The sequence below is a fragment of the Phalacrocorax aristotelis genome, chromosome 5 (assembly GCF_949628215.1).
Source record: "Phalacrocorax aristotelis chromosome 5, bGulAri2.1, whole genome shotgun sequence".
Lineage (NCBI taxonomy): Eukaryota > Metazoa > Chordata > Aves > Suliformes > Phalacrocoracidae > Phalacrocorax > Phalacrocorax aristotelis.
In genome coordinates, this window is record NC_134280.1 from 20,868,861 (window position 1) to 20,895,551 (window position 26,691).

The 26,691-nt window shown below is 38.8% G+C and overlaps 1 protein-coding gene across 1 annotated transcript in view; it reads right to left on the bottom strand.

Annotated features, from left to right (window-relative positions):
• Nucleotides 1-23,558: 23,558 nt before the first annotated feature.
• Nucleotides 23,559-26,691, bottom strand: part of GRB14 (growth factor receptor bound protein 14) — a 74,278-nt gene continuing 71,145 nt past the window's right edge. Inside the window, exon 14 of the mRNA XM_075093325.1 lies at nucleotides 23,559-24,240. Within this exon, the coding sequence (XP_074949426.1) occupies nucleotides 24,094-24,240 (147 nt within the window). The 3' untranslated portion in view covers nucleotides 23,559-24,093. The remainder of the gene's footprint in view (nucleotides 24,241-26,691) is intronic.

A 26,691-nucleotide genomic window follows, 5' to 3' on the forward strand; every position in this document is an offset into this window, starting at 1 on the left:
CAGGGTATATGGAGCTACGGTCAGTCACCCACCCCACCACCTCCAGGTAACTCAAAGCTCCACAACACCAGTCCCACAGCACTCACATGCCCTGGGACAGGGGACAAGTCAAACCTCTCAACCCAAAAAGCAGCTCTGGAAGCTCCTGACTTCCATCAGCTCCCTGACCTCCCACTACCACTGTGCAAGGAACTCTGCTCAACTCCACCAAGAACATGTATCAGGATATCAGGTCCCTCTCCAAATCATTACTAAAGTGCAAAAAGGAGTCTCTTGGGTCTTAGATCAAAGTACTGTGAAGTCCTCTATCCCACATGCTCCCATTCCTCTGGGTTTTTTTTTCTCCTTTCTCAGCAGAGAAGAGTCAATGGTCCTCAGCCGACAGTCAGCTCCCATTTACCTGTGTTATTCATGAGCAGGAAACATAAGCTGCTAGCATCACATGGATTTTGTGAAGGTACCAAGCATCACTGCAGTAAGCTTTCTCCAAATAGCCAATTTTAGTTAGGTTCTTTTAGTAGAAGAAACAGGTGGAAATAAATAAGTAAATAAAAATAATAAAAACCAAATCAAATGCACAGAGGTAAGTCCAGAAACAAAGAATACTAAGTACACTCATCTCAGTGCTTTGCTAATTAAGCAATAAATCCACCAACTGTACAGTAACTAACTGTAGCATCTAGCGCACAAGATTTAAGAAAGTTTTTCTTCTTAAAATGAACAGAAAACTTGATGTACATGCATACGCACACACACAAAAAGTTCTTACCTCTTTATAGAAATCATACAAGTGTACAAACTGAGAACTAAGCTCTAGTCTGATAGCATGCCCAAAGCATGGCATTTGCCTCCATGGGAAGCAAGATGATGCATATATAGAATCCAGCCAACATGGTGTAGGTATGATATATCATTTCATGGAAGGCACAGTGAAAGCCACAGCTTTTATTTGCTCTCTCTCTGATGAAAATATTTTTCCCTCCCTGCAATATTTTGAGCCCTGCCACTATTCCTTTTTGCACAGAATCAATGAATGAGTTCTGTTTGTGGGGTTTTGGGAGGGGTTTTTAATTGGTTAGTTTTGGGGTTTTTTTGGTGGGTTGTTTTGGTTTTGGGTGTTGTTTTTTTTTTGCGGGGGGAGGTGGTGTTTTGGTTGGTTGGTTGTTTTTTTTAAATTCAGAGTAGTCATGCACACACACCAACTCACCATCTTTGGGGCCACATACCCTTCATTACAAAGTGTTCTTGGACCAACAAAACCTGCATGGCAGGTTCTCATTTAAAGCCATAGGAAAGAGCAGTTAAACTAAGGTTATGTTAACTAAAACTAGAATGCACTGAAAATAATTCATTTTCCTTTGCTTATAGAATTTATATTTTTTCCAGTCCATACATTTGTACAAGTACTGTGATTGCAACGTCCAAGCTGTTGCATACAGTTTAGCACTCAAAGCTTTAGTTTAAGGCGCATGATAAATTATAAATATACACAGAATACTGAGAATATTAACCGTTACTACAAAAATCAGTGCAATGATTGTAAAAGTACACTGACCTCTGAATTTGTGGCTATTGCTTAGTCATGGACTCCACAAGCATTTTGTTGTTACTTTATAACAAATAATTTAGGTTACAGATGTTTGGTTTCTCAGTCCTGCCTTTGCAAGAGAAGTGCTGAAAGCCTGTAACCAGTCTCAGACTGCAGACTGCAGACCAGCAGCAGAGTATGTTACAGTTCCCTGCTGTGCTCAACACACTGATGTGAGAAGTGTGAGAGCAAGGACAAAGCTTTGTCTTTCTAGCTCTAACAGTTCTGGAGTGCCTCATACAACAGCCAAGACAGCAGGGCTTTTATTTAGCTAGACCAACCTAGAACCTAGAGTACCAACTGTCCAAAAAAAAAAAAAAAAGGGATACCATCTCACATATTAACTAAGAAAACAAATTGAACTATCATGTTTTATCCAGAGCCAAAGCAGTGCAGAACACGAATTCAGTGGCTGTCAGGAGGAAATAAGTGCTGCTTCCACAATTGATTAGGTAAAGGATTTCAATTTTAACAGTTGTCCTGTCCTTTGGAGTGGGAGGGAGAAACAACAGACGGAGAGACATTTTCACATTGTAAATATGTGTCTTACTACACACACGCTAAAAGCTGCCAGCTCAAATGGGATGTTTTCCCCTTTCTGAAGGATTTTGAAAGAGACACCATTTTGATTAAAACTCAGAGGAAAGTTGACGACGTAAGAGCAGAGGGAACAGCTCCTGCTCAGAACAGTGAAAAACAAAGATCCTGTTATTCGTAACTGCTCCGATCCCAGGTCATGTTAACTTTTTGTGGCATTAGGCAACAGCTGCTTAAAAACTGTCTTTCTGCAGTCCAGGGGACAAAAACACAGCAGTGTAGATCATTACTTTTCTGATAACGCTAAAAAACCTAGGGTACAGTTGAGCTGCTAATAAAGCCAGCAAAAGCCATTTTCTCACACCCCACATACTCTTCTGGTGTTTCTTCAAGGCACAGTTATTCCTTTTTAATCATATATTACCTGTTAGCAACTCTTCGTCAAAAGATTCCCAGCCTCTCTTCCTTTGCTGTGTAGAAGGTAGCTATCACCCAGTCTTTTAGCTTTCTCCCTCAATTCCTGCAGAAAAATCTCACCCTCCAATCCTCGAGTCACAAGTGCCCCTCTCTGCTCAGGGACCGTCACCACCTATCTTCTCTTGCCTGGGTGCCCAGCATATTTGATGCTCTCTTTCTTGAGGTAGAGCTGTACAGTGTCTTTTACACCTGCCTCCTTAGGGCTTGCAGACACACTGCTCAGCCAATTGGGAAGGTTTCTAGGCTTCTCTTCCACTTGGTGGAAAGGAAGATGTTCCACAACACCTGCTCAAGTAAGTATTACTAAAGCTTATGATTCTTTTGGATCTTCACATCACTTTTACAGATTTTCATCAGTAAACCAGGTACAGACCTGTGACCTTCCTCCAGTCTCTCCTGCACTGGAATTTCAAGTGCAATAATTGCCACATTTTGTTGCAATAGGATTTTTACTGCTATTAAATTTAAACCAAGTATAGGTTGCAAATTGTTTCTAGCCTAGGGCAGACACATCTTACTCCAGGGCTTAATACTTTATTTGACCCTAGTTTGCCTTCATATCAGGATCTACAATACTAATCAAGCAGGTAGCTTCAAAGAAGCTTCAGGCATTAGCTTTTTGGGCCCATTCCTTAGAAACTCTAAGAACAACCACAACTCAAAGAGGAGTCACTGTAAGAACAACAGGGCAACTGTTTCCACAAGCTTTTCCTTTTGTTCTAAATAGGAATGCAAGATTCAAGGACCTGCAAGTTCTCTATATACAGCAGTGACCTTATCTAAGAAATGTTAGACATAAGGCAGTAACACAGGTACTATGAGGTAGAATACCAATGTGCACAAGCAGTTTAATACGTGCAATACTCAATTTATCCTATTCAGGAATTCTGACCTCCTACAAGCAGAGTCAAGAACAAACACAGACTGCACCTATAATAAATGTGCCAATAAGCTGCAATAGTCATATTTTGCATTTACAGTAAACTCTCTAATGGATGCAGATACACAGCACTTAAAAGGTCTGAAAGCTTGGGATCTTCTTTTTCAGTTCATTGCTTAGCATCTGGAAGGGCTATTGGAAATCTTTCCCCCACACATTTTTGACCCTTTTGCCAAAATTCATACACTTAGTATCTTATGTACTGTGATAGATGAAGCTGCTTTTTCACCTCTGTTTGCATGCCATGCCTAAAACTCATGACATTATTAACCTCTGTTTTCAGCATCTAATAGATGTCACTAGAAAAACAGTTTTAATAAATGCATCCTGGAACATTCAGTTTGGAGCTAAGGTACAATATGTGAAAAGGAAAAATAATGATAAGTGATAAATGGGATAAAGATTTTAGGGAAATTTTATTGTATTTAATTAATCTACCATTTTTACTAAGTTGCTTTCAAGTGAAATGGCTTTTTACCAACTCCTTTTGAAAAGGTTAGAAGGGTATTCCCTGAGCTACAATCATTAGCATATAGATGTCTCTAAGTGTTAATTTCTGTTTTCACTGAATGAATGTAATTTAAAATGAGGCCCTTTCAAATCAGTTAACTTGGGCCATTTGAGAAAGATAAGAGAAACGGACTCAAGCATGAGCCCCAGCAAAACCTGTTTCTTAAGGATAAATATATGTCACTATTTCAGAGTTTCCATTGCCACATGCTGCAAACGATAGATTTCAGGAAAATTATGGGAAAGAGTGGGTGCTGGGATTAAAGCCCTACCACTAGATGAGAGAATCCATTAATAGGGTTGACAAAAACAAAAAAGAAGGGTTATTTTTATAGTTCATTTTTTAAGAGAGTTGAAAACCAGCCCAGAAATTAAGAGTTGTGGCAATTAGTTTTATACCTACAGCAAAACTTGTTGAATTTCTTCTCTTTCAGTTTTATACAACCAAGGAAAAATAATTCAGGAGCTGATCGAGCTTCTAAATTTGTGAATGGTATACCAACTATCACCTTAAGCTGACCAGGCTCAGGAGCGTTTTGAAGTTTTCATTGTATAATGTAAAATGAAGCTCTGACATAGCTTTCCATCCAGGCATGCCACATTTCCCCCAAAAAAGAGGGTTTCTCTTCAGCAGATCTCCAGCACATACACACTCTACAACATAGTTAATAAAGACAGAGTTTATCTACAAATACTCATGTCTCATTCTCCATCATAAAATCATATCCTCATCAGATCATAACTTTCCTGAAATCAAAATTTTTCCCCAGAGTGATCATTTCTTGCTCGAATATCTTAACTCACGGAAAGAAAAAAAAAATCCACAACCAACCAACTGCAATCTCAAAGAACATGTTTTCTCATGAGAAATATGAAATTTAGGAGAGTGAGTTGCCCTTACCTACAGGGGAATTCCACTTGCTCCGGCAAAGTTACAAGGCTTTTGATTATATTTAGTTTGCACATACTGAAATGATCATTGCCATATTTTGGCAAAGCCCTCAGAAAGTGCTCTGAACATACCAGGATCTGGAGAAGTCAGACCCCAAGCCACACTGTTTTCTTGACAGCAAGAAATCCCTAAGGTGTGGCAGGCACTAGAAAGGAAACCAGGAAGAATGCTCTTTGTTTTTACCCCCACGTATATTAGGGAAGGGAACAGTGCAATGATCAGAAAGTCAAATCAAGAGTTAGTAAGAGGAGAAACTAATGCCTTGTTAGCCCTCTTCCATAAAGAGAAAGCAACAGCAGCCAGAAGATGAGTCTGACAGATGAAAGTTGAAGGGACAGAAAGTCAGACCATGAATACATCACACATCAAAAATCTGAATTAAAAAAAAAAAAAAATCTTCAAAACTGAGGTTCTACGTTCTTGTTCATCAGAGATTAATAGTATTTACCTTCTAAGTTACTTCTTTTTGCCACTTCTACAAGATGCTCCATTAAGTCAAGTGAAGTAAAGATTCATACTGTAGGATATACTAGATGGACTGGCCAAGAGAGAATTCAATATTGTTCCTAACATACAAGTTTTCTCTTGTTCCCTACTTCATAATCAAAACCAGCTAATTATACTGAAATAGTATGTAGGCTGCAAAGTCAACATTCAACAGGGAAGAAACAGTACATTAAACAAACATGGACAATTACACCTGTTAAACCTACTGTCTGAGTTCAAATGAAGGTGTCCTCCTGAGAAAGGTAATGTCAGTGTAAGCTTTCCCCTCTAAATACTCTAGTCAATGTGTTTCAGCCATGCTCGAGATCAGTTCTCTTACCTTGGCCTTCCCTCTCCCCACCAAAGCCAAAAGGCAGGCCAGCTGATGTCAGCTGTGGTATGGATACAAGTCTATTTGGACTTAGACTAAGAGCAGCAACACGGTACATTAAATAAATTGAACTGATGGTAACGTAGAGCTTTGATATTCTTTTTTACCCCAGTCACTTCTCTGTATCAGACTTGCCTGAAATATGCTGATTATGCAAACCCTGAAAATGAGCTTTATACTCTTCAAATATACATATGTTATCCAATCTAATAATGCAGCATCAATTGTATAAATAGACCAACTCCTAGCTGGTATTGCTCTGAATCCTTGCTAATAAGTCCAGTTTGTTTAAATAAGTCATGCAGTGGCACCGCAGGTACTTCAGTCCCTGCTCTTGGATATGAATTGGCCACAGAGGGAGGGATTCCCAAATTTACACTATGTATGAACATTATCTACACTGCATTCTGGCTTCAACAGCCCTGTTCTGTGAATAAGAAGCATTTACATGTGAAAGGTGGAAGTTATGAAATCACCTTCCACAGTTATGAGCCTATCTATGCCATCCTTTGCCTAGTGCTTTAAACAAATTCTAAATTAGACTTTTATTTTGGTTTCCATTCTGGAAGATACTCAGGAAAACCACGATATTCTTTTGACCCTTCTTTAAATCCCTGAGATTCTATTTTGCTTTTTAAGTTTTTCTACATATAGTTCCCATAGTTTCAAAAAAGTTCAGTAGCTAAATTTCTTCACATTATCTCTTCCACAACAAAAATGTAAGCATGTTTTTAGCAGAGCTGTAAATAAAAAATGCTATCATATTCTGTATTTTTTGCCAGGCCCTTCATGTAAGCAGAATCCTTGTGCTCTGTTCTTAGTGTGTATGAAATGTGCAGAGTCTTTAGAAATGCAGATAATCAAAAAAAGAGCCACTAGGGAAGCAAAGTAATAACATTAGCTAATGCCACACAGTAATGTTTACTTAACAAATCTGTGTTGCATGCCTGACATTTCCCCTGGCATCAATTTATTTTGTTTTGCTTTTCTCTGATAGCAGCACAAAGGCATTTAAAATGTAAACTTATTTTACACCAACCAAAGTGTATACACAATATAATAAAAACATATACATCTTTTTTAATATCTTATGGGAATACATATGGGAGATGTGCAGAAAGTAAACGATCTAGATTATGGAAAATGATCAATTTTAGCTTTCCCAATAGCTACTAAAACTACAATTGTCAGTGCACTGTACATCACTGCATTATGTTATTTATAAAGTGCCACAATGTGACAAAATGATGTTATCCATCAGGATCCAATCTTAACTGAAAGTGGCAGGGGAAGTGGAGTGGATGGAAAGATATCTTTGCAGTCCATTCAGACTGGCAGTTGGGAATAGTTACAAATGGCAATTTTCAGAAGTTTAATTTACTGGTCATCTGTACAAGTGTACACAAATGATTTTATGAACAAATTAGAAAAAAAAATTCTACTTTCAAACTTTCTGTAACCAAGTTATCTCTTGCTCCACTTTCCTCCAAGCCAAACATCATACCATTTCATTCACACCACTCTTGCCTTCTTCATTAGCGTCTTAGATTTGTCAGCCTCTCTTTTCAGGATCACTTAGAAAGCCAGCCCAGTCAGCTGTCTCCAAGAAATCCTCTTTAATTTCCCTTTTCTTTGTTGTCCAGCAGCCTCTTATCTTTGCTGGCTCACTGGAATTTTCAGAACACTGAAATCCCAAATTTTATAACTTGAATATTTTAGAAGAGAAGGTATGTCAGACAACACCAAGGACAACATCAGACAACACACCAGGCAGGACAACATTGCCTCTCTCATGTATACCCACATGCTACTTTCACAGTTACTAATTTAAAAAAAAAAAAAAGTGGCGTTAAATTCAAAGTAATGAGAAAGAATAACCTGAAGCACACAAATGCAATGATTGGCCACAATTTAGATACTACCACTCCAAAAATGTCAGTTCAATACTCAGAGGTCAGAAAAAGAGAGTATTAAAAACTGTAAAGAAGGAAAATGAGAATAAAAAAACCAAACAAATAATCTCAAAACATTATGTGACTTCATAAACCCACATACACACAGATCTTCCACTGTAAGTGCAGCTCTGACAACCTCATTAAAGGAAAGCAGAGAGTTCAGAAAAGCACAAGAAGGATCATCAGAAATATAGAAAATGTCCTAACAGGAGTGAGTTCAACTCTTCAACTAGTCTCTTTCCCAGCAAAGAAGAGTTACGCCCCCATCTATAAAGTAACAAATGGTGAGGTAAAGAGGATCATGAGTCACCTGCGCACTACTTGTCACTGATAAACATCTGGTAAACATATCAAGCAACAGGTTTAAAAACGGAAAGAACTCCTCCCACATAACAAGAAGTGCAAACCTTTGCCTGAGAGGTGGTGAAGTCAAGAGTACAAATGGGACCGCAAAGAGCTGAATATAGTTCATGGTCCAGTAATGACTAATTAAGAACAGACAAGATACAGCCTACTGTTAGAAAGTTCTCTAATGACAGACTGGTTGCAAAAGGATGCGCCACAGGGAGTGTCCCTTCATATAGCTCCTGCCTCGTATTCCTGCTACCAGCAGTTACAATTGACCACTGGTAGGAAGAGAATATTGAGTCTGTTTGACTTTAATTTGAAGATATTACCAGAAAATCGTAATGAGCATTTCCCCACCCTAGCCAGCATTTTGGGGATGATGGGAGGAGAAATCCTTACTCTCAAAGTAGCTGTTCCTAGAGGCAAAAGGTACTTGTCTTTTCAAATTGTTTAATCTCATTTCTTCAGTGCTCCATTTTGCTTTCTCCGTCTCTCATACGGAACAAGTCAGCCTGCATTTCCATCTCTGGCAATCATTAGCCATTTTCCAGGTGCAGGAATTTGGGGCAGAAGGTTTCACAGGAGAGAGGATGTATCAAAATTATTCCTTGACCCAAAGGAAATTATAGGCTTCAACTAATCTGCATGAGCCCATACCTCCAGTTACAAGCCAAAGCATTCAGGAATTGAAGAATGAAAGTTAGTTGACTGGAGAAAGAGGTTTAACAAGGAAACATACACACGTAGGTAGTTTTGACTAGACTATGACATTAATACTGAGGTTTGTTTTGTTAAACTGTACTTAAGAAAAAGGCCTGGATATAGAAACTATTTTATAACATGGGAGTCTTACTGCTACTGCTGCCACAGCAGAATCTGGAAGGATGCGCTAGGATATGCTGCCATATGGTCATATTTGCTCAGTTGCCCAGCTCCATCTATTTTCTTCTCCAATACAAGAGCAGCTTGTGTTGTAAAAAAACAAAAACCACAACAAAAAAACCCCCATGTCGTGGTTTTTAGCTGGGTTAGAGTTAATTTTCTTCACTGCAGCTGGCATAGTGCTGTGCTTTGGACTTAGTATGAAAACAATGTTGATAACACACCAATGTTTTGGTTGTTGCTGGGTAGCGCTTGTACTAGTCAAGGACTTTTCTAGCTTCCCATGCTCTGCCGGGTGCACAAGAAGCTGGGAGGGGAGGGGGCACAGCTGAGAGAGCTGATTCAAACCAGCCAAAGGGATATTCCATATCATGTAACGTCATGCCCAGTATGTTAACTAGGAAGAGCTGGCCAAGCAAAACTGGCAGCAATCGCAGCTCGGGGACCAGCAGCATCAGTCAGCAGTTGTATCATTTGTGTTTCTGGTTTTTTCCCTTTCTCCCTTTTCCTTTTTAATATATTACTATTATTATCATAATCATTATTATAGTTATTATTTTATTTTAATTATTAAACTGTTTTTATCTCAACCCACAAGTTTGGGGTTTTTTTGCTTTTGCTCTTCTGATTCTCTCCCCCATCCCACAGGGGTGGGGGGAGTGAGCAAGCAGCTGCGTGGTGTTTAGCTGCCGACTGGGGCTGAACCATGACAAACCAACATATTAAATAGAAAGGTATTCTAGGTAAAATGCATAATTTAAAAACCTGTTAGCCCAGATATTTATATCACCATTTACTTTTTTGACTGATAACTCCTTCACCTGGCATAAAACTAGAATGTGAATACTTACCCAAAGACATATGTTTTGCATTACAAAAAAAATAATAAAGTCTGTATGCAATGATAGTCACAGCTGAATGCCATTAAAAGTACCAATAGCACATTGATCTATTTGGTACACTGCTGTTCACTGTTAGTACATAGTGGTAATGGTCAATGGCTCAATGTCCAGATGGAGACCGGTGACGAGTGGCATTCCTCACAGGTCCATACTGGGACCAGTACTGTTTAATATCTTCACCAATGACAGACAGTGGCATTGAGTGCACCCTCAGCAAGTTTGCGGATGACACCAAGCTGAGCGGTGCAGCTGACACACCAGAAGGATGGGATGTCATCCAAAGAGACCTAGACAAGCTGGAGAGGTGGGCCCATGCAAACCTCATGAGGTTCAAGGCAATGTGCAAGGTCCTGCACCTGCATCTGGGCAACCCCCAGTATTGATACAGGCTGGGGAATGAAGGGATTGAGAGCGGCCCCACGGACAAGGATTTGGGGGTACTGGTGGACAAAAAGCCAGACATGAGCCAACAATGTGCGCTTGCAGCCCAGAAGGCCAACCATATCCTGGGCTGCATCAAAAGAAGCGTGGCCAGCAGGCTGGGGGAGGTGATTCTGCCCCTCTACTCCACTCTGGTAAGACCCCACCTGGAATCCTGCGTCCTGCTCTGGAGCCCTCAGCACAAGGAGGACATGGAGCTGTTGGAGCGGGTCCAGAGGAGGGCCACAAAAATTATCCAAGGGCTGGAGCACCTCTTCTACGAGGACAGGCTGAGAGAGTTGGGTTGTTCAGCCTGGAGAAGAGAAGGCTGTGGGGAGACCTTATTGCACCTTTTTAGTACTTAGAGGGGGGCTATAGGAAGTCTGGGGGCAACCTCTTTAGCAAAGCCTGTTGCGACAGGACAAGAGGTAATGGTTTTAAATTAAAGGAAGGTAGATTTAGACTGGATATAAGGAAGAATGTTTTACAATGAGGGTAGTGAAACACTGGAACAGGTTGACCAGAGAGGTAGAGGAGGCCCCATCCCTAGAAACGTTCAAGGCCAGGTTGGACGGGGCTCTGAGCAACCTGATCTAGTTGAAGCTGTCCCTGCTCACTGCAGGGGGGTTGGGACTAGATGACCTCTAAAGGTCCCTTCCAACCCAAACCGTTCTATGATTCTATGTACACAGTACATAGGTTATGCTTGAAAATATTTCCTGCTGGGTACCAGTAGTATAACACTTGAACAAGTTCTGTGCAATTATTTTGAGTCTGCCGTCTTAAAAACAGTTTAGCTAATGTTCAACGAAAAGCAAACAACTGAAAACACACCTCCTTATCTGACCCCAGTGTATCACACCAGCACATTTCATTTCCTTCTCTCACCAGGATCAACACTGACTACATTGGCAGATATCTCAATTACAAAGTAGAAGACACTTTTGATGTCAGGCACCTAGTTCTTTGGTACTCTCTTCCAGTTTCATGTACTCTTGCTATTACCTCTGCAGAAAACTCTAATATTCTTCAGTCAGCAGAAGAAAACTGAAAATCTTACACGAGTAAGACTTAGTCACTGTATTTGCTCCACGTTAAGCAGCTTGATATAATGAACCTTTATCATTCCTTCTAAAGATGTTTTTTCCAGCACAAACACTGGGCAATGTACAAGTGTTTATGTCAGACTAATGTGTTACTGACTGTAATCTACATTGCTTTCTTTCTCTTCTTCAGTGCCAGCATTGTTTATCCTCATGTAGCATCACTCTAGTCCTTTCTCTGCCACAACCACTTCTCCTAAACTGTCAGTTGCCCTTGTCTGGGTCTGTTATTGGCTCTATCCCAAGTTCAAAAACCTTGAAGAGTTACAGTCAAGATTTACTATTTGAAGTCCATGGTGTAATCACTATATGATTTTGGAAGTGTCAACTGTAGAGAACGTACCAAAGCCACTACTCCTTGAAGCCTCACTTTTTCTTGGGTTTCTACTATGTAAAGCATCTCCTATGCATGTATGAATCCTTTGGTTTGGATGCACGAAGTGGGTTTTTTAAATATTATTCATCACCTAAAAGATATTTTTATACACTCATATTAAGGGTTGTTTCCATGTCCCTGCTTATGCCAAAGATACCAGAATGTGTTACAAAACGTACAACTGAGGCAGGAGTCTAGTTCAATACACAGGAAAGTAGTAATGCCCTGGAACTGACAGTGAACTGCTGCTGGCACACTTGATTTAGATAAGAAATTTACTCTTACTCCTCCCACTACCCACAAACAACATACACATACATTATCAGAGAGATGAAAATCTGTGAGACCACTAATTAGAAATAAAGAAGTACTTTGCACAAACAGATTCTCCTTTACCAGATGGTTTCCACTAATATTCTCTAATAAAAAGCCTGTTTGAGGAGCTTATGTTCAGTTAGATTGGAAAAAAAAAGAAACAGCGTAACTATGTCAGCAATTAATTTCATCAGAAAGATTCTGTGTCAGTTCTGCCTGGGAATGCTGTAGATTTTACAACTTCCTTTACCCTGTGCAGATTTCACTTCTGCAGTACAACATACCTGACCACCTTTCTGTAGAAAAACTGTGTTTTTTGGCTGTTAAGACAGAGTCTTAAATGGACTCTTATCAATATTTGAACATGCACATATTAATGTGAATACTTGAGATTCACCTCATAGTTCTACCTTGGTCTTCCATTTATTATGAAAGTAAACACATTATCTACCTATCAAAAGTTTTGAACAACTATACTATGAAGTTCAGTCAACATACCAAAATCTATACCATAAATACTGTTATGTTGGCAAGGTACTGATTCATCAAGTGCCAAAGCTCATCAAGCTATTTTCTGTAAGAGTTCATTGTCTTTCTTGTTCCTTATTACATCACCACTCAGACAGGAAGTCAGAGGAATAGATCTTCTATTAAAAATATTTTAACTCAAGTAAGGGGAAAAACATAGAACTGGCCGTTTTTCAGAATAACGAAGGCTACATATACATTTAAGCATGAAATGCAGTCCTTTCCCAAGCAATATGAAAGTATCATCACATAAAACCTAGAAGCTATTTACTAAATATGACAAAATACAAGTAATCAGATTGTACAGACACATTTTGGATATGAACAGTAGCCACAAATATCCCTACCTACGCTAAAAAAGGTAGCACCACCCCGCCACCCCCACCCCCCCAAAAATAAAACAAACACATCACACTGTTTCTTAATGCCCAAGAACCATTCCAAACCAAGGTCTTGTCTCTTGCTCAGCTACTCTCAGTCACCTGATGACTTTTTGCCATGTTCCCATGCTCCTTGTGGCTGGATTTCTCATTACTGATCTTCATTTAAAATTATTCTGTCTTCTGAATACCATCTTACTTCCACCCACACAGAGCAGACCAAGTGAATCGTTCCTCCTCCTTCCTCCCACACTGACGACAAAACAAACCTGAGGTCATGACCGGTGTTTCTTGTTCCTCAGAGTCCACATTCACAGGCAAAAGACTCAAGTCTCTCTATACCAATCACACTTCTCCAAACTGGGTTAATATTGAGTCCCTACTTTACTGAAACCAAACATGCACGTACCTTGAATGTACTCTGACAGAAAGGTACTGAAAGAAGAGATTGTCCATGATCATCTTGTGCTCACTGTGGAGACTTTACTATGTGTCCAGATACAGTATGAATAGAACAAGAGAACCTCTTCACCAAGATTAATGCTGGAGCCAAGAGATTTAACTCACATCACTACTTCCTGGAAACAGAGGTTCTTTGCAAGAATACTGTACAGATGTACAGTCTATGGACAGGTCATTTTTGTTCTTTAAAAAGGAAAAGAACGTCATTATTGAGCTTATCTGACACTTTGAGTCATTATGTAATGTGCGCGTTTTTAAAAATAATCATCTGCATTATGAAGTTTGTGACATCATGAAAGATTCTTTAAAGTACTTTTTAAACTGTCCCAGTTATATATGTGAAAAGAAACTATAAAAATCAGAATGAAAGAACAATTCTTAAATTAGTACAAGGGCAGAGCAACAGCTTTTTTCAAAAATGGCTTTTATGCTGAACATGTTTGCAGTTTTCAAATTTATGGGTGTAGCTGTCAACATGTATATTCACTTTTAGAATACCGTCCTGGCTTAATGAGGTCTCCTGGAATGATTTCTTTTAATAAAATGTTAACATGCTTACATATCTGGTTTCCACCTTTCTACATTTTTTTTAAATATCTACACTACTCTTGAGCACAGAGATCACAGCAAAGTTTACTTTAAAACTTTACAGTGCATTCAACACTTCAAAGTCAGGCAGCTTCCAATGAAACTTTCAAGTAACAATTGTTATAGCTAACCCTTGAAAAGTATAGCTCCATATTGTCAGAATAAGAAACCCAAGCCAGAAAAAAAGTCACAAGACAATTGCATTTCAGTTACAACTATATGGCATCAGCAAATGGTGCCACATTATTTCTGTTTAGTAAGACTCCTTACTAGTCTCTCCATCTTCTGTTATGCATCATAAGTATAGCACATGCCATGTGTCTACCCCATTTCTTTCTGTCTTACCATCTCTCCACCTGCCTCCAGTTTATGCTGTTGTTTCTGTTAGGTAGAGTATAAGATTAGATTCAGAAAACAAACACACACCCCCCTCAGAATAAAACTTCCCCTGCAATATCAGGCTACTGGGCAACGAGTTCAGAGTTACTTGGTAAAAAATACTTGTGTTTCACTAGCTCATAATTGCTCCATGAGACTCCACAGGTGACTGACAGAGTTGGCAACAATTTTCAAATGCATACACATCCCTGCAACGATAGCTCATAATCACAGGTCAAACAGATTAAGACTTCCCCCACCCCAAGCAGCTGAAGTAGTTGTTCTTCTCTAACTTCCTCCCTTCCATTTCATCTTCTCATTCACTCTTCCACTTAGTGGTTTTCAGGGTTGAGACTGGCACAGCCTACTTAGCTAAACTGCTGGAGCTCTTCAGCTTTTACTTGGAGCTCGTTTCCTCCAACCTCTTTATTACAGTCCTCTTCTTCAGGAGCTCTCATTTGTTTCAGGGTTGGTTTTGGGGTTTTTTTTGTTGGTTCCTTTTGGTTTAGTTTTTTTTTTTTTGGTCTTGAGCTACCCACGAGTCTGATGTGCTATAAAGGCAAAAGGCAAATCACCCCACTATAAAGATGTTCAATTACCTCAAGCCCAATTTCTTTGTCTGTACAACCTAATATAGCAGAATTTCTCTACCACCACATATCTTTGTGGGGAGTCTGCATAACATCAAATACATTTTTCTCCTACTGTTATGACTTTGAAAGCATCCTGAACGGTACCTGTTCATTAATGCACTCAGTCTCATGCTTTCAGCACTAGATTCATCAACCATAGACACAGAACCACTGCTGCTTCCAGATTACATCAAAAACTTGTAAAAAAGAACTGCAAACCAACAATGGAGGATATTTTCTTATTTTCTACAGAATAAATTCTAGGAAGATAAATAACTGACAAAAAATATTTCAAAGAAAAAGGAGATGAATTTCTGCAAGCAATAAAAAGATAATCTAGAAAGAATTACATACAAAGGGAAATAAAAGTTGAAAGACTAGAAGAATGTCAATAGTTAAAATTCATGCAGCTCCTTGGATCAACATGATTGCAAAATAATGTTCATTATTCCCTGTGTCTCTAAATTCATGCTGAGTGATATGGCCTTATTTCAAGTGGAAGTAGGAGCAGAAGTGGAACACATATTCCTGCAGACAAAGGAGCATTTCACTTCATCACAGAACAACCTAGAATTCATTTGTTGCAAACCCCCATTACTTTAAGCAAAGGGCTAATACAATTCAGCTGTACTTTGCCATGGGGAGGCCCTTTTAAGGGCCACCTGTACTACTGGTACTCTTTGAATTAGTGTGTTAGTTTTATTTCTAGCAAAGAAATAGAAACAATTAGATCATTCCCATAATGCTTTTTAGTTCCTAACTCTACAGAGCTGAGAAATGAGGAACTCTTTCTTCAAAAGTATCATACATCTTACACTTTCACAAGGCCAAGGCCACTTCAAATATAGATTCCTACTGCAAATCCTTTCTTGTAAAGATGGCTTTCGGGGTTTTGTTTTTTTTTTTGTTGGATTTTTTGTGTTTTTTCTTAAACACACAATACAGGATAATAAGTGCAAATAGCATTATCAGTGTACAAGTACTAAAGAGGCAAAACATTCCTAATTTTTAGTTCATCTTCATATACTGTTCTTCATTTACCTCAAAAATAAAGATGGATATTGTTCAGTCACAGTGAACCCAGTGACCACAGCCCATCATTAAATATAATATCAGCTACAATTTCCACTTCAGCACCAACTGAAGTATCACCTTATTACACTTTGTGAATTTCCACAAGCCCTCCAAGTTATTTTTGACGTCTTTGACTCTGATCCTGCCAACACTTACACACATTAACTTAAGCATATTGAAATCCATAGCATTATGCACAGCACACAAACAAGCACATGCATCATTTCAGAAATAAGGACTTAATTAATTGTTCAGTACAGAAGCAAACCCCTTCAGATGTGATGCATTCAGGTTAGGGGAAAAAAATCATTCCAATAGCTTATCTATTGTTGTTCCAAGTTTAGTATCTCTTTTAAAATTCCTTCCTTACCCTTCCACCCTCCTACACGTATCACCTCCTTTACATTCTCTTTAAATGCCTAAAAATAACTAGCTATGCATATGGTCTGAGCACCACAGCCCTATACCATGTAACTGGGGAGAAAGTATTTTAGTTTGAATAGCTGACCTCACATCCATCATCAGATGAGATCTTTCAATGAGTTATTTCCCAGAATTTAAATGCTTAACATAGGCAATAGATTTAGCAATTACAGAGTTCCACACAATTTAACAGAATAAGGTTTTTTTTGATTAAAAAATACTACAACAAACTACAAATAAACACAGAAAAAACCCCTACCTGTGCAAACTTCATCGTTTTTTTTCCCATCTGCATCCTCTTGCACTGTAAAGAGATTTGAAGTTATGTATGTCCTTTCCCTCAGTTTAAGGGTTTTTCTTCATATTAGAAAGATTTTGCTGATAATAAAATACAATCTAAACTTATGACCCCACTTGGGACCACGTCAGCCACCGCACATTTAGGAATACAAGATTGAAGACTCATTCTTTTCTTCAGTTTCAGCTACAAGGAGGAAAGCAGGAAGCACCTCATTTAATGTCCTCTCAATCTTTTCTACCAATTTGCTTACCCTAGTTAACACTCTTTCCTCTGCTCCTTCTCATTCCCCAAGCATGTAGCTAGCATAATAGAATGGCAAGCTGAAATACATTTGTGAAAAGTGGTGTTTTAACTTAGCCCAAAACAAAAAGAAATCAAGAATAGGAAGTTGAGTCAATGCATCTCCCAGAGAACTAGAGAAATACTTCTAGGACTGCATTCTGCTAAGAAAGTTCCTAGGTCACAGTCTAATTTCACACCACCAAAGCAGCATACCTGCTATTTTGGATAAAGAACAACCAGTTTTACTTAGACTTATCCTCCACAGTGAGATCTGAGCCATGCAAGTTCAGCAGCGATACAAACACCTTCCTTGGGGTCCCACTCTAGAAAAGATCATGCTCCCATTCTGCTGCCTACTATGTCCAGGGCTACAAACACGCACTACAAACTGCACTTCACATAACTAACACCTAAAGAATACTACACAGAGTTTAGCATTTGAAAATAAAGGCACTCTAATTTATAAACAGATCAGGGAAACAAAAAAAGGCAATGCAACAGGTACATAACAACCTCCCCCCACACTTTTGTTTCCCCACCCTCAGCCCCCAATCTTAAAAAATAAACAATTTCACTAACTATTCATGCTAACCTCAGTTTGATACATAACAGGCCTCCTCTAAGTACACACCTACTAGTCAAACCTAGAGCACACATATTTATTATGGGCAACTTATTAACTCTGACAGTCTCTGACTGATGAGGCCCATTGGCCTCACCTGAGGGGTGACACCTCCCTTTCTAGGAGGCAAAGGGCACAGTAGCAGCTCCTGGGCTACTTGCACCCCCCTTTGCACAGGGCCCCCAGGAGAAACTGGGGCAGGCCCTCACCTTCCTTCAAGCCTTGCCCACAGCAACTCACTCCCATCAGCTGCCCAGGGCCATCATCCATGGTGTGCGGTGGCACTGTGCCAGGCAGGCCAGGGGCAGAGCTGGAAGAAGAGGGAGAGAAAATTGACCCTTGCGTCTCCCTGCTGCAAAGCGCAGCACCCGAGTGGTGCTGCCTACCACCTTCCCTGCTGCACAGCGGCGCAGAGGGATGGCAGCACCCCACTCACCCCTGAGCCTCCACCACAACCCCAGCCTGTTCCAGCTCCCAGCTCGTAGCCAGGTCCTGTCACCTCCTGTACCCTCTCACAGAGGCATTACAAAACACATAATGCATCACATGTGCCCGCATACAAGTAGGTGCCAAAGGCTGCACCGTGCCACCTGCTTTGGCTAGCACCAGTCTTGCGGGCCTACTCCACACCAGAGCTGGTGCCTGCCACCTTTGCTCTGCGGGCTGCTTCAATGCTGCATGAGGGTTCGCTTCGCTCAGGGAGGCAGAAAGCAAAAAGCCAGGCCCTGAGGTCACCTCTCTGATCCACCTACTCTCTTAATGAGCAATAAAGTAATTTACTTACTTTCCTCCATGAGAGGACAAGACGGGCCCGTCTCCTCCAGAGCTAACCCTGCAGGTTCAACAGCATGGGGCTGCCCCTACTCTCCTGAGGGTCCCACCTGCCCGCATCCCCAAACCTTCCCAATTGCTGTATTGGGCACAGCTGTGAGGACATGGGCTTTTCTCACCTCACACACACCCCCCACCTTGAAAAGCTGGTTTGGGGGCACTCCCTCTTTTGGAAACTTTGCTATACTGCCCAGCAGTTCCCTGGAGGCATTAATGTACCTGAGCAGTTCACGTGAAAAACCTGGGGTTGCTCACATGCCTAAAATCCAGCACGTGCTTAAATGTTGTTGAAACTGCATCTTGATATGATTTAGACCATAAGGTTTAGGGGAATTTTCTGTATTATCAGCGTTAATCACATAAAGTTCTGTTTTGAAAATATGACTCACTAGTGGATAGAGTTTTCCCAAATTGCTTAAAAGATTAATAAAATAATCAACTTAGCAGAGGGGAAAAAAAACCACAAACTATTCCTGTAAGGAAATCACTTTATTGCCTATACATGTGCATGAGCTGTTTTAATACTCAGGTTCACTGTCTCCTCTGCATTTAATCTCTTCTCTTTTATGTCCTACTCTGATTTTTTTAAAAAGACTTTCAGGCTTTTTTAAAATTAATTATACAAATCATTAGTATTAAAAAGGTAATATAATGGTTTCAAGAACAAGCTTCACAGACTATCTGCATATTTAATCATCTCTGCTAATAAATTTTTAATCACTCATTGAGTTCAGGTTCTTGTCTTGAAGCTTAACTTGATAACAAACCTAGCAACTGGTAGAACTAATTGGTACAGAGTAAGTGAATAATTTATAAGAGGAAAAAGCACTGGGTGTTCTGGAGGTGTGCAGAGACCACAAGTCACAGATATTTCTGGGAGGAAGCAGGAAAACAGCGGCTGATTACAGGAATTTTGTGATACGCTGCTGACATCCAGAGGCCAACAGTCAATACTGTTCACATATGTGAACCAGGCTGTAAAGCGCACTGTAAAGCTAGATTCATTAAGTTTTAAATATTCATGCATTTCATTAAAGTTAATATTAATTGCACTACCACACACATTGATTATGCATAGACCATAAGTGTTTAACCTCTGAAAGCTTGCAAGTATATTCAAGTAATGGGGTATGTCCCATCTTCCATGATTGCAGTGAAAGCTTCAGCTGTAAAGCTGAAATTAGAAATGGAATGCATTACAGTGCTAAGGAACAGTATTTTTAAATATCAGAACAGTAATAAAAATAATTTTACTAATCAAACTGAAACACTGATATAAGCTGTAAGTTGCTTTCTATTTTTCTAAACTAAATAAAGGTAACAGAAATTACATATAAGTTTTTTCACTGACAAACGCTAGACTGATTTGCAAGCTACATCTATTAAATAGGTTTAAACAGTTAAAGTAAATTAATTGGTGGCTGAGTGGCTTCCATTTCGACGAAGATGACTAGCTTTAAACAAAGTAAAAACAAAAAAAGTTATTCTCTTGAAATAAGCTGATTTATGTCTTAAAATTAGACACCCAAACTTACTTACACTACAGAATAATTCTACCACCAGGAAACCACAAAATGCTAAAATTCTTAAACCAGGATGTAACAGACAACATTTGACAGAAATTCAATTATCATTGAAAGATCCCACTTGTAGTTAGTTACATACATAATCCTCTTTTATTTAATGGGTTAAACCCCTCTCTCAAACATTTAGTTTGATGAACTGAAGACTTGCTACATGTCAAAAATTTCATTAAGTCACTTAATAAGATTGTTAAGTCAAAACACTCAGAAGTTAAAAAATGTCATTTAATGCTGCCCATGCAACCTTAATTCTGGCCATGTATGTATATGCATTATGAAACACTACTGAATTAACTTTTAATCTCCTTTGAGCCAAAAAGATTTTAAGATTGGAAATTAAGGCACAAAGGACATGCCAACAAATACAATGCTGAGCTTTAGAGCAGTCTCTGAACTAGCTCACAGCTTGCACAGCATACCCCTACAGGGCTAATTACCCCAGGTAGAAAGATGGGCTTGTACAGTTATACTGCTTCTGGTACCTCCACGTGGCAAGTTTAGTTCTCTCTTCCTGGCACTGCACTGCACTGCACAGATACACTCACAGAAGTATAAAATTTTACATCTGAAGAAAGTATGAAAAGTTTTTTCAAATGTTGTTCTACACACCTAGGTGCTTTGATGTTGATTTTCCATCAAGAAGTTTAAGACTGTAGGTTCTGACCCCCGCAAAGTAAAGGTAAAAACGTATCACTTCCTTATGCATTAAAAAAAGCCATCTGCAAAAAAATACCAATTTCAGTTGTAATTTTTTTTTAAAAAGTCCTTAAATCCTCTATAAGGTAAATATAAAATTGTCCACATTTTGTGGAGAAGCAGACTGTTGGAGACAGATAGACTTGTTTGCCCAAAATAGTACTGATTTCTCCTTGAGCTGTTAACAACTCCTGATTAGCCAATTTTCTTTGTGAAGGTGGGCACCAAAGAAGTGTAGTATTCCTAAGTAGAAGCCACAGTTAACACACTGAAATTCTGTTTAAACAGCAGTGCCTACACCCTCAAAGAACTTTATGGGCAGACGTATCCTGGGTGGCATCATAAAAAACCTTGCCATTTTTCTGACAAGAAAATACTGGTTGCTAGCAAGGGTCTTACAAGTCATCTATCAACCACATGTACCATTTAGCATGTTCTAACATAGTCTGCGATATCAAATAGTTTTGGATTTTTCTTGTTTGGGTTTTTTTTGGGGGGGAGGTGTGTGTTTGTTTTGTTTTGGGTTTTTGTTGTTGTTGTTTTGGGGGTTTTTTGTTGCTGTTGTTTTTACACAATAAGACTACCTCTTTCATGCTTCTTCCTTCAGTAATATTTAAACAAGGAGGTAGCCGGTTAAGTCATTTAAATACCAAACTAGATTTTTATTAGTTTTACTGGTTTAGTTTTTATGGCGTAGTCGCAAGCAACCATACAGTTCAGGAAAGATATGCGTATCTGTAGAAAAGATATTTTGTACTCTCAGCAAGATTTCAGTTTAGATTTCAATTGAGAGCTGCCAAAATGCAGGAGACAACACTTTACAGAGTAGGAATGCCTTGAATACTTACCAGTTACAAACTTTCAAATGTCCAAGACTCATGCTTATTAAGCAATACTTCATTTTACTTGGGGTTTTTTGATGTTGAAGAGTTTGTTGTGGTGTTTTTTTTTTTTCTTTCCAATTTCACTTGTGAAAAAAACCTGAAAAAACAGGCAAATATTCTTGATGGTTGATGTCTGTTCACCACATGACATAACCCCCACATTCTCTTTTTTTTTCTGATAGGCCCATAGGTGACAGGTACTCACTCACCGAGCAGTTAGCTTCTCTACCAAGCATGCTAGCAAATACATAAATACAAATAAAAATTATGGCAAAGCTTTCACACAGCCAAGTAGAAACGGACTACAGTAGACAATTAATTTAGTGTGTCAGAAGGTGATCAAAAAACAGGGACGCAGAGCAGAACGTTTCTCCTTATTCTGTACCAACCTCTGAAATAATACTAGTCCTGAGAAGTAATCACATTATTAAACTAAATCTTGAAGAGGTTTTAATTAAAACTATTTTTTTGTAATTACAATTTGAAATTATAGTCAAGGTTTAAGAGTTAAATTTATTAGACTGTGAAGAGTTTTACAAGGCATTCCTAATGTAATGAGCTTAGGCACCACATATGTTGCATCTTTGGTTCACGTTATGAAGAGTTGCTTTTTTAATGAGCTTTAAAAAGTGTATTTGCATACCAGAGGAAAAGGTCAGTGATGTGTGGATCAAGTCAGTAAATTAAGTATCACAGTATTATGTTATTATGATTGCCTTCCACAGACACAATAACAAAACCATCAGCTATAGTTACCATCCTATTCTAATGCTTCCATCTACATGACCTTGTCAGCTTATGCACACCGGTGCTGCTGTGCACTGGGACTTGTCTTACTCTATCCCTCGCCCAGGCCTCCTTCACTTTCTCTCCCCACCAACTCCTACAGCAGAGCAGCTGGTGTGTCTCACAGAGAATCAAAGCAAGCACAGGAAGGAGGGGCTGGATTCAGTGTAATGGCCCACCTCCAAGCACTACCTTGCACTCCAGCACTTACCCCAAGTAAAGATACCCAGGGTTAGGTCCTGAACCCTCATAACAAGATCAAACCTGTCAGGCAGCAAAGCATCTGGACAGGGACGCCTCTTTCAGTCAGAGCCCCACTCCACTCGAGTCTTGGTTCAAGGATGCAGCAGTCTCATATCTCTTTCAAAACAGATACCAAAAGTATTTCTAATGCTATAGTCCAAAGTTTGACTCAGTCCACCATAACAGCTCTTTTTAGTTAGCATGTTAGATGTTTGGTAATCTCTAAAGACTGCCTGACTGGTAGCTACATTGAAATTTTTGTTCTGTGATATATAATAAAATAAGCTAGGAACTGTCTGCAAATACACTCTCACCAGGTTTTCAGCAAAGAGTAAAGTTCACTGGATTTAGCTTTATTTAAGTATTGTAAATATCTGTAAATATTGTAAATTTGTACATACTATAGCATTACCTTTATTTTTTAAGGGCAATTGAAGCTGATTCCCTCCCCAACCCTGCAACAATCCACAGTATTTAACAGGTCTCTCTCTCCCTCTCTCTGTGTTAGAGACTATAGGTATGCACTAAACCACTTTATGTACTACGTATTTTATGCATGTTTATACATATCACAGACCAGTAAGTGACACTCCAGCTCTGTATAAAGATGTAGATTTAGTCATTAGAGGAAAAAATCCTTTAAAATACTAGAACAGTAATAGCACAACTCAATACAACTGATCAGTTATAAGTAGTTTTAATGATTTTTCGCTTTTTGTATGATAATCCGCGAAGTAGCATTCAAAAATATAGTGCAAAATATTTATTCATTTTATTTACAAATAAAATGTGCAGTTCAGTTTCTTATCCTCACCACAGTAAATGTTATTGTTCTATGTGATGAATAGAAATCATGAGAGACATTTGAAGAGACAAGAAGTTCATTTTAAAACTAACAAAGATCTTCCCTTCAGTTACATTTTTGTAGAAGTTACACAATATTAGTTTTTTAAAAATTGTTTTCAGCTGAAAAAAACCCGAAGTCCAAGACAACACTAAAGAATTACAAAGGAAAGAATGTTTTTTTAAAACCATAAAGTTAATTTTGCTGTGCCAATCACAATGCAAAGTTCTTACCTATATAAAGTTTTTTTTGCAGCTAAAACATAGAATCTTTACAATGTAATGCTTTTTCCCTTCTTACTCTACAAATTGCCTTCAGGGGAAAAAGTATTCTAGTATCTTCCTTTCCCTCTGATAAAACAACAGATGCTTTGGTTAAAGAGCAATTCGTGCACAATAGTGCTTTAACTTGCAAGGCAGTACTCCTTTATTAAGTTGGTAGAATTCCACTAGCTGGATGAGATCAGTAAATCTGGTATGACCATCATCAAGGGTATAGAATAGCTTCCCATCATCTTCCAACTGTAAAAAAGGAAAACCAAGATAGAATAAAATCCTCTTTTGCTATGGTATTTCTTCCTGATTGAAATACTTGAGAAGTCTTCTTGTAGACCAAGATATAAGATATAATCTTACGACTACTGAAAGAAGGAAAAATACAGTGATCATTCACAGCAAGATAAAAAATAAACAGGAAAATAATGCATTCTTTAACTTCCCCTTTAAGTTTGGTACATGCCTAAACGGAAAGAAAAGCTTAATAAGTATAGGAATATTCTTTCTGCACTAACAATATTACTTTATGCCTTTGCTTTGGAACGATAGCTGGAGTTAACATGAACTGAGTTTTTACAGAGTGACAACAACCAAGTTTCAACTTACTCATAGACTTCAACCTTTGCTCCATTCATATTCTGTGTAACTGCTACATTTTGTATCGCTTATTTTATAAGGTGCAATGAGGCTACACACTAGGGTATTGGTGTACTGGATGACACTTGCATGACACTGCATGAAACTGCCCGTTTCAAATGTAACATGCTTGATGTAGCAACGTGTTCTTTGCTGTAAGACAAAGAACTGCTGCAGCCCCAAACACATGTATTAGCACAGATACAGGAGAGAGAGAAGAAACTGCAACACATGCCTTGAAAGATTACTTCTAACTTTTAGACCCTTACAAATTTACAATCAGTATTTCCCTATTCTAGGTTACGGAAATTAGCTCTTGCATAATTTGTATTGCATTATTTGTATTGCATTGGTGACCAAATACTTCCTCAATTTATTTCTTCTACGGCTGATATGTCTAATATCAAGAAGCTTTAGTGCAATAGTGACTAATTAGTATTAATGTAAATAGAGGGTAAAAAAGAACTATTTAAACTATTTTAAAAAAAGAAAAGGGGAAAAAAGATCATTTACAAGATTGAGAGAGTAGCGAACAGAAGATCCTGAAGCAGGGCTAACAGAGTAGCAGATGGTGTGCTAGGGAAAGATGCAACTATCCTACTTGAGTACAGGGGAAGGGAGAAGACATAATTAGCTCTCTTACCTGTAATTAAGATTTCTCATCTGAAGCAGCTGTTGAACTGCTTATGACTCCTGGTTATTCTACCCCTTTCTACCATGTCTGGAAGCCATTTGTAATTTCTTTATTCTCAGACTTTGATCAATCCAGGTCAAACACTGCTAGTTACGGAATTACCAATGTGTGCACTTGTAATGTGTGTAAATTCCTGTGCCCCAGCCAAGAACCTGAAAATGGATTATCATCCATCCGACTTTCCTTATGCACGCAATTTTCCTGCCAACACACTGAAGACAAGGAAGAGTTGACAATTCATATGTCCGTTGACCAGGATTTCATTTTTAGCTTTTTTCCCCCCCTCCAACTTAATCCCAAACCTTGAAGTGAACACCAGACAGATTGCTAATTCCAAAGCAATCCATATTTTGCAAAGGAAAAACTCACATCGAAGGTATGCTTCCCAGGAACCTAACATCTTCTGCAAGCTAAGAAGGTTGTTATGAGAGAACATTTATTGGAAAAACAGTCCCAGAAATGTATATCAATTCTTCTTCTTTCAAATGAATACAGAACAGCTAATTTCAAGACAGACTACACTGAAGTGAACTTAGATCAGCTCAGAGTAGTAAGGCTGAAAAATACGTTTAAGCTATCAAGCTCTCCAGATTTCACAGTATGGGATCCTAAATGTATCCCAAGCGTTTTCTGTTTAACTTTTTAAAATCAATTCCCTGCCACCCACCTGCAATACCTGTAGCACCTTACCAATGTTAACATGATGCACCTGTTAATGTGGGGGAAGCTTGAATTGGCAGACTGCATGCCCTACCTGAGAGTAGACATTTTAAAATACAGTATAACCTCAAGCAACCTAAAATATAAGAGAAAAATAATTCATTTAGAGACTGAATGGTCTTTTACTTCTAAAAAGGCCTTCTAAATGCCATTTCTTTATTTACTAGGAAAGTTTATCTTCTCTTCCCAATGACTGGAAATGGCAAAAGTTTAGAAGAACAGTAGGATTTGAAGCTCAAAAAGGTAACCTTGATCTCCAACTAATAAGCTACCAACTTCCCGCAGTAACACAAAATGCCTTGTTTATTAGAAAATAACTTCACTTAGAAGACCAGCAGCAAGTGGAAGCAAAACCTTTCCCCCTCAAAAAATACTTTTCTGATCTCCTTAAAGTGTATTGCTCTAGCAAAACCAGAGCATGCAGTAAGTCAGGGTACTGAGAATGGCATGAGGGGGTACTGAATACGACTGGAAATTAAATGACAGAAAGGAAATGAAACATGCCTGTGTTTGGGGAACTAACAGTTTCCATGTTCCCTCTCTGGATTAAGTTTTTCTCATTACAGATTTATTATTTCTGATAATTAGCATAGGATAAATTGCTTTATTTCAAAAACAACAAAGAATTTCCTTCAAGTAAGACAGGT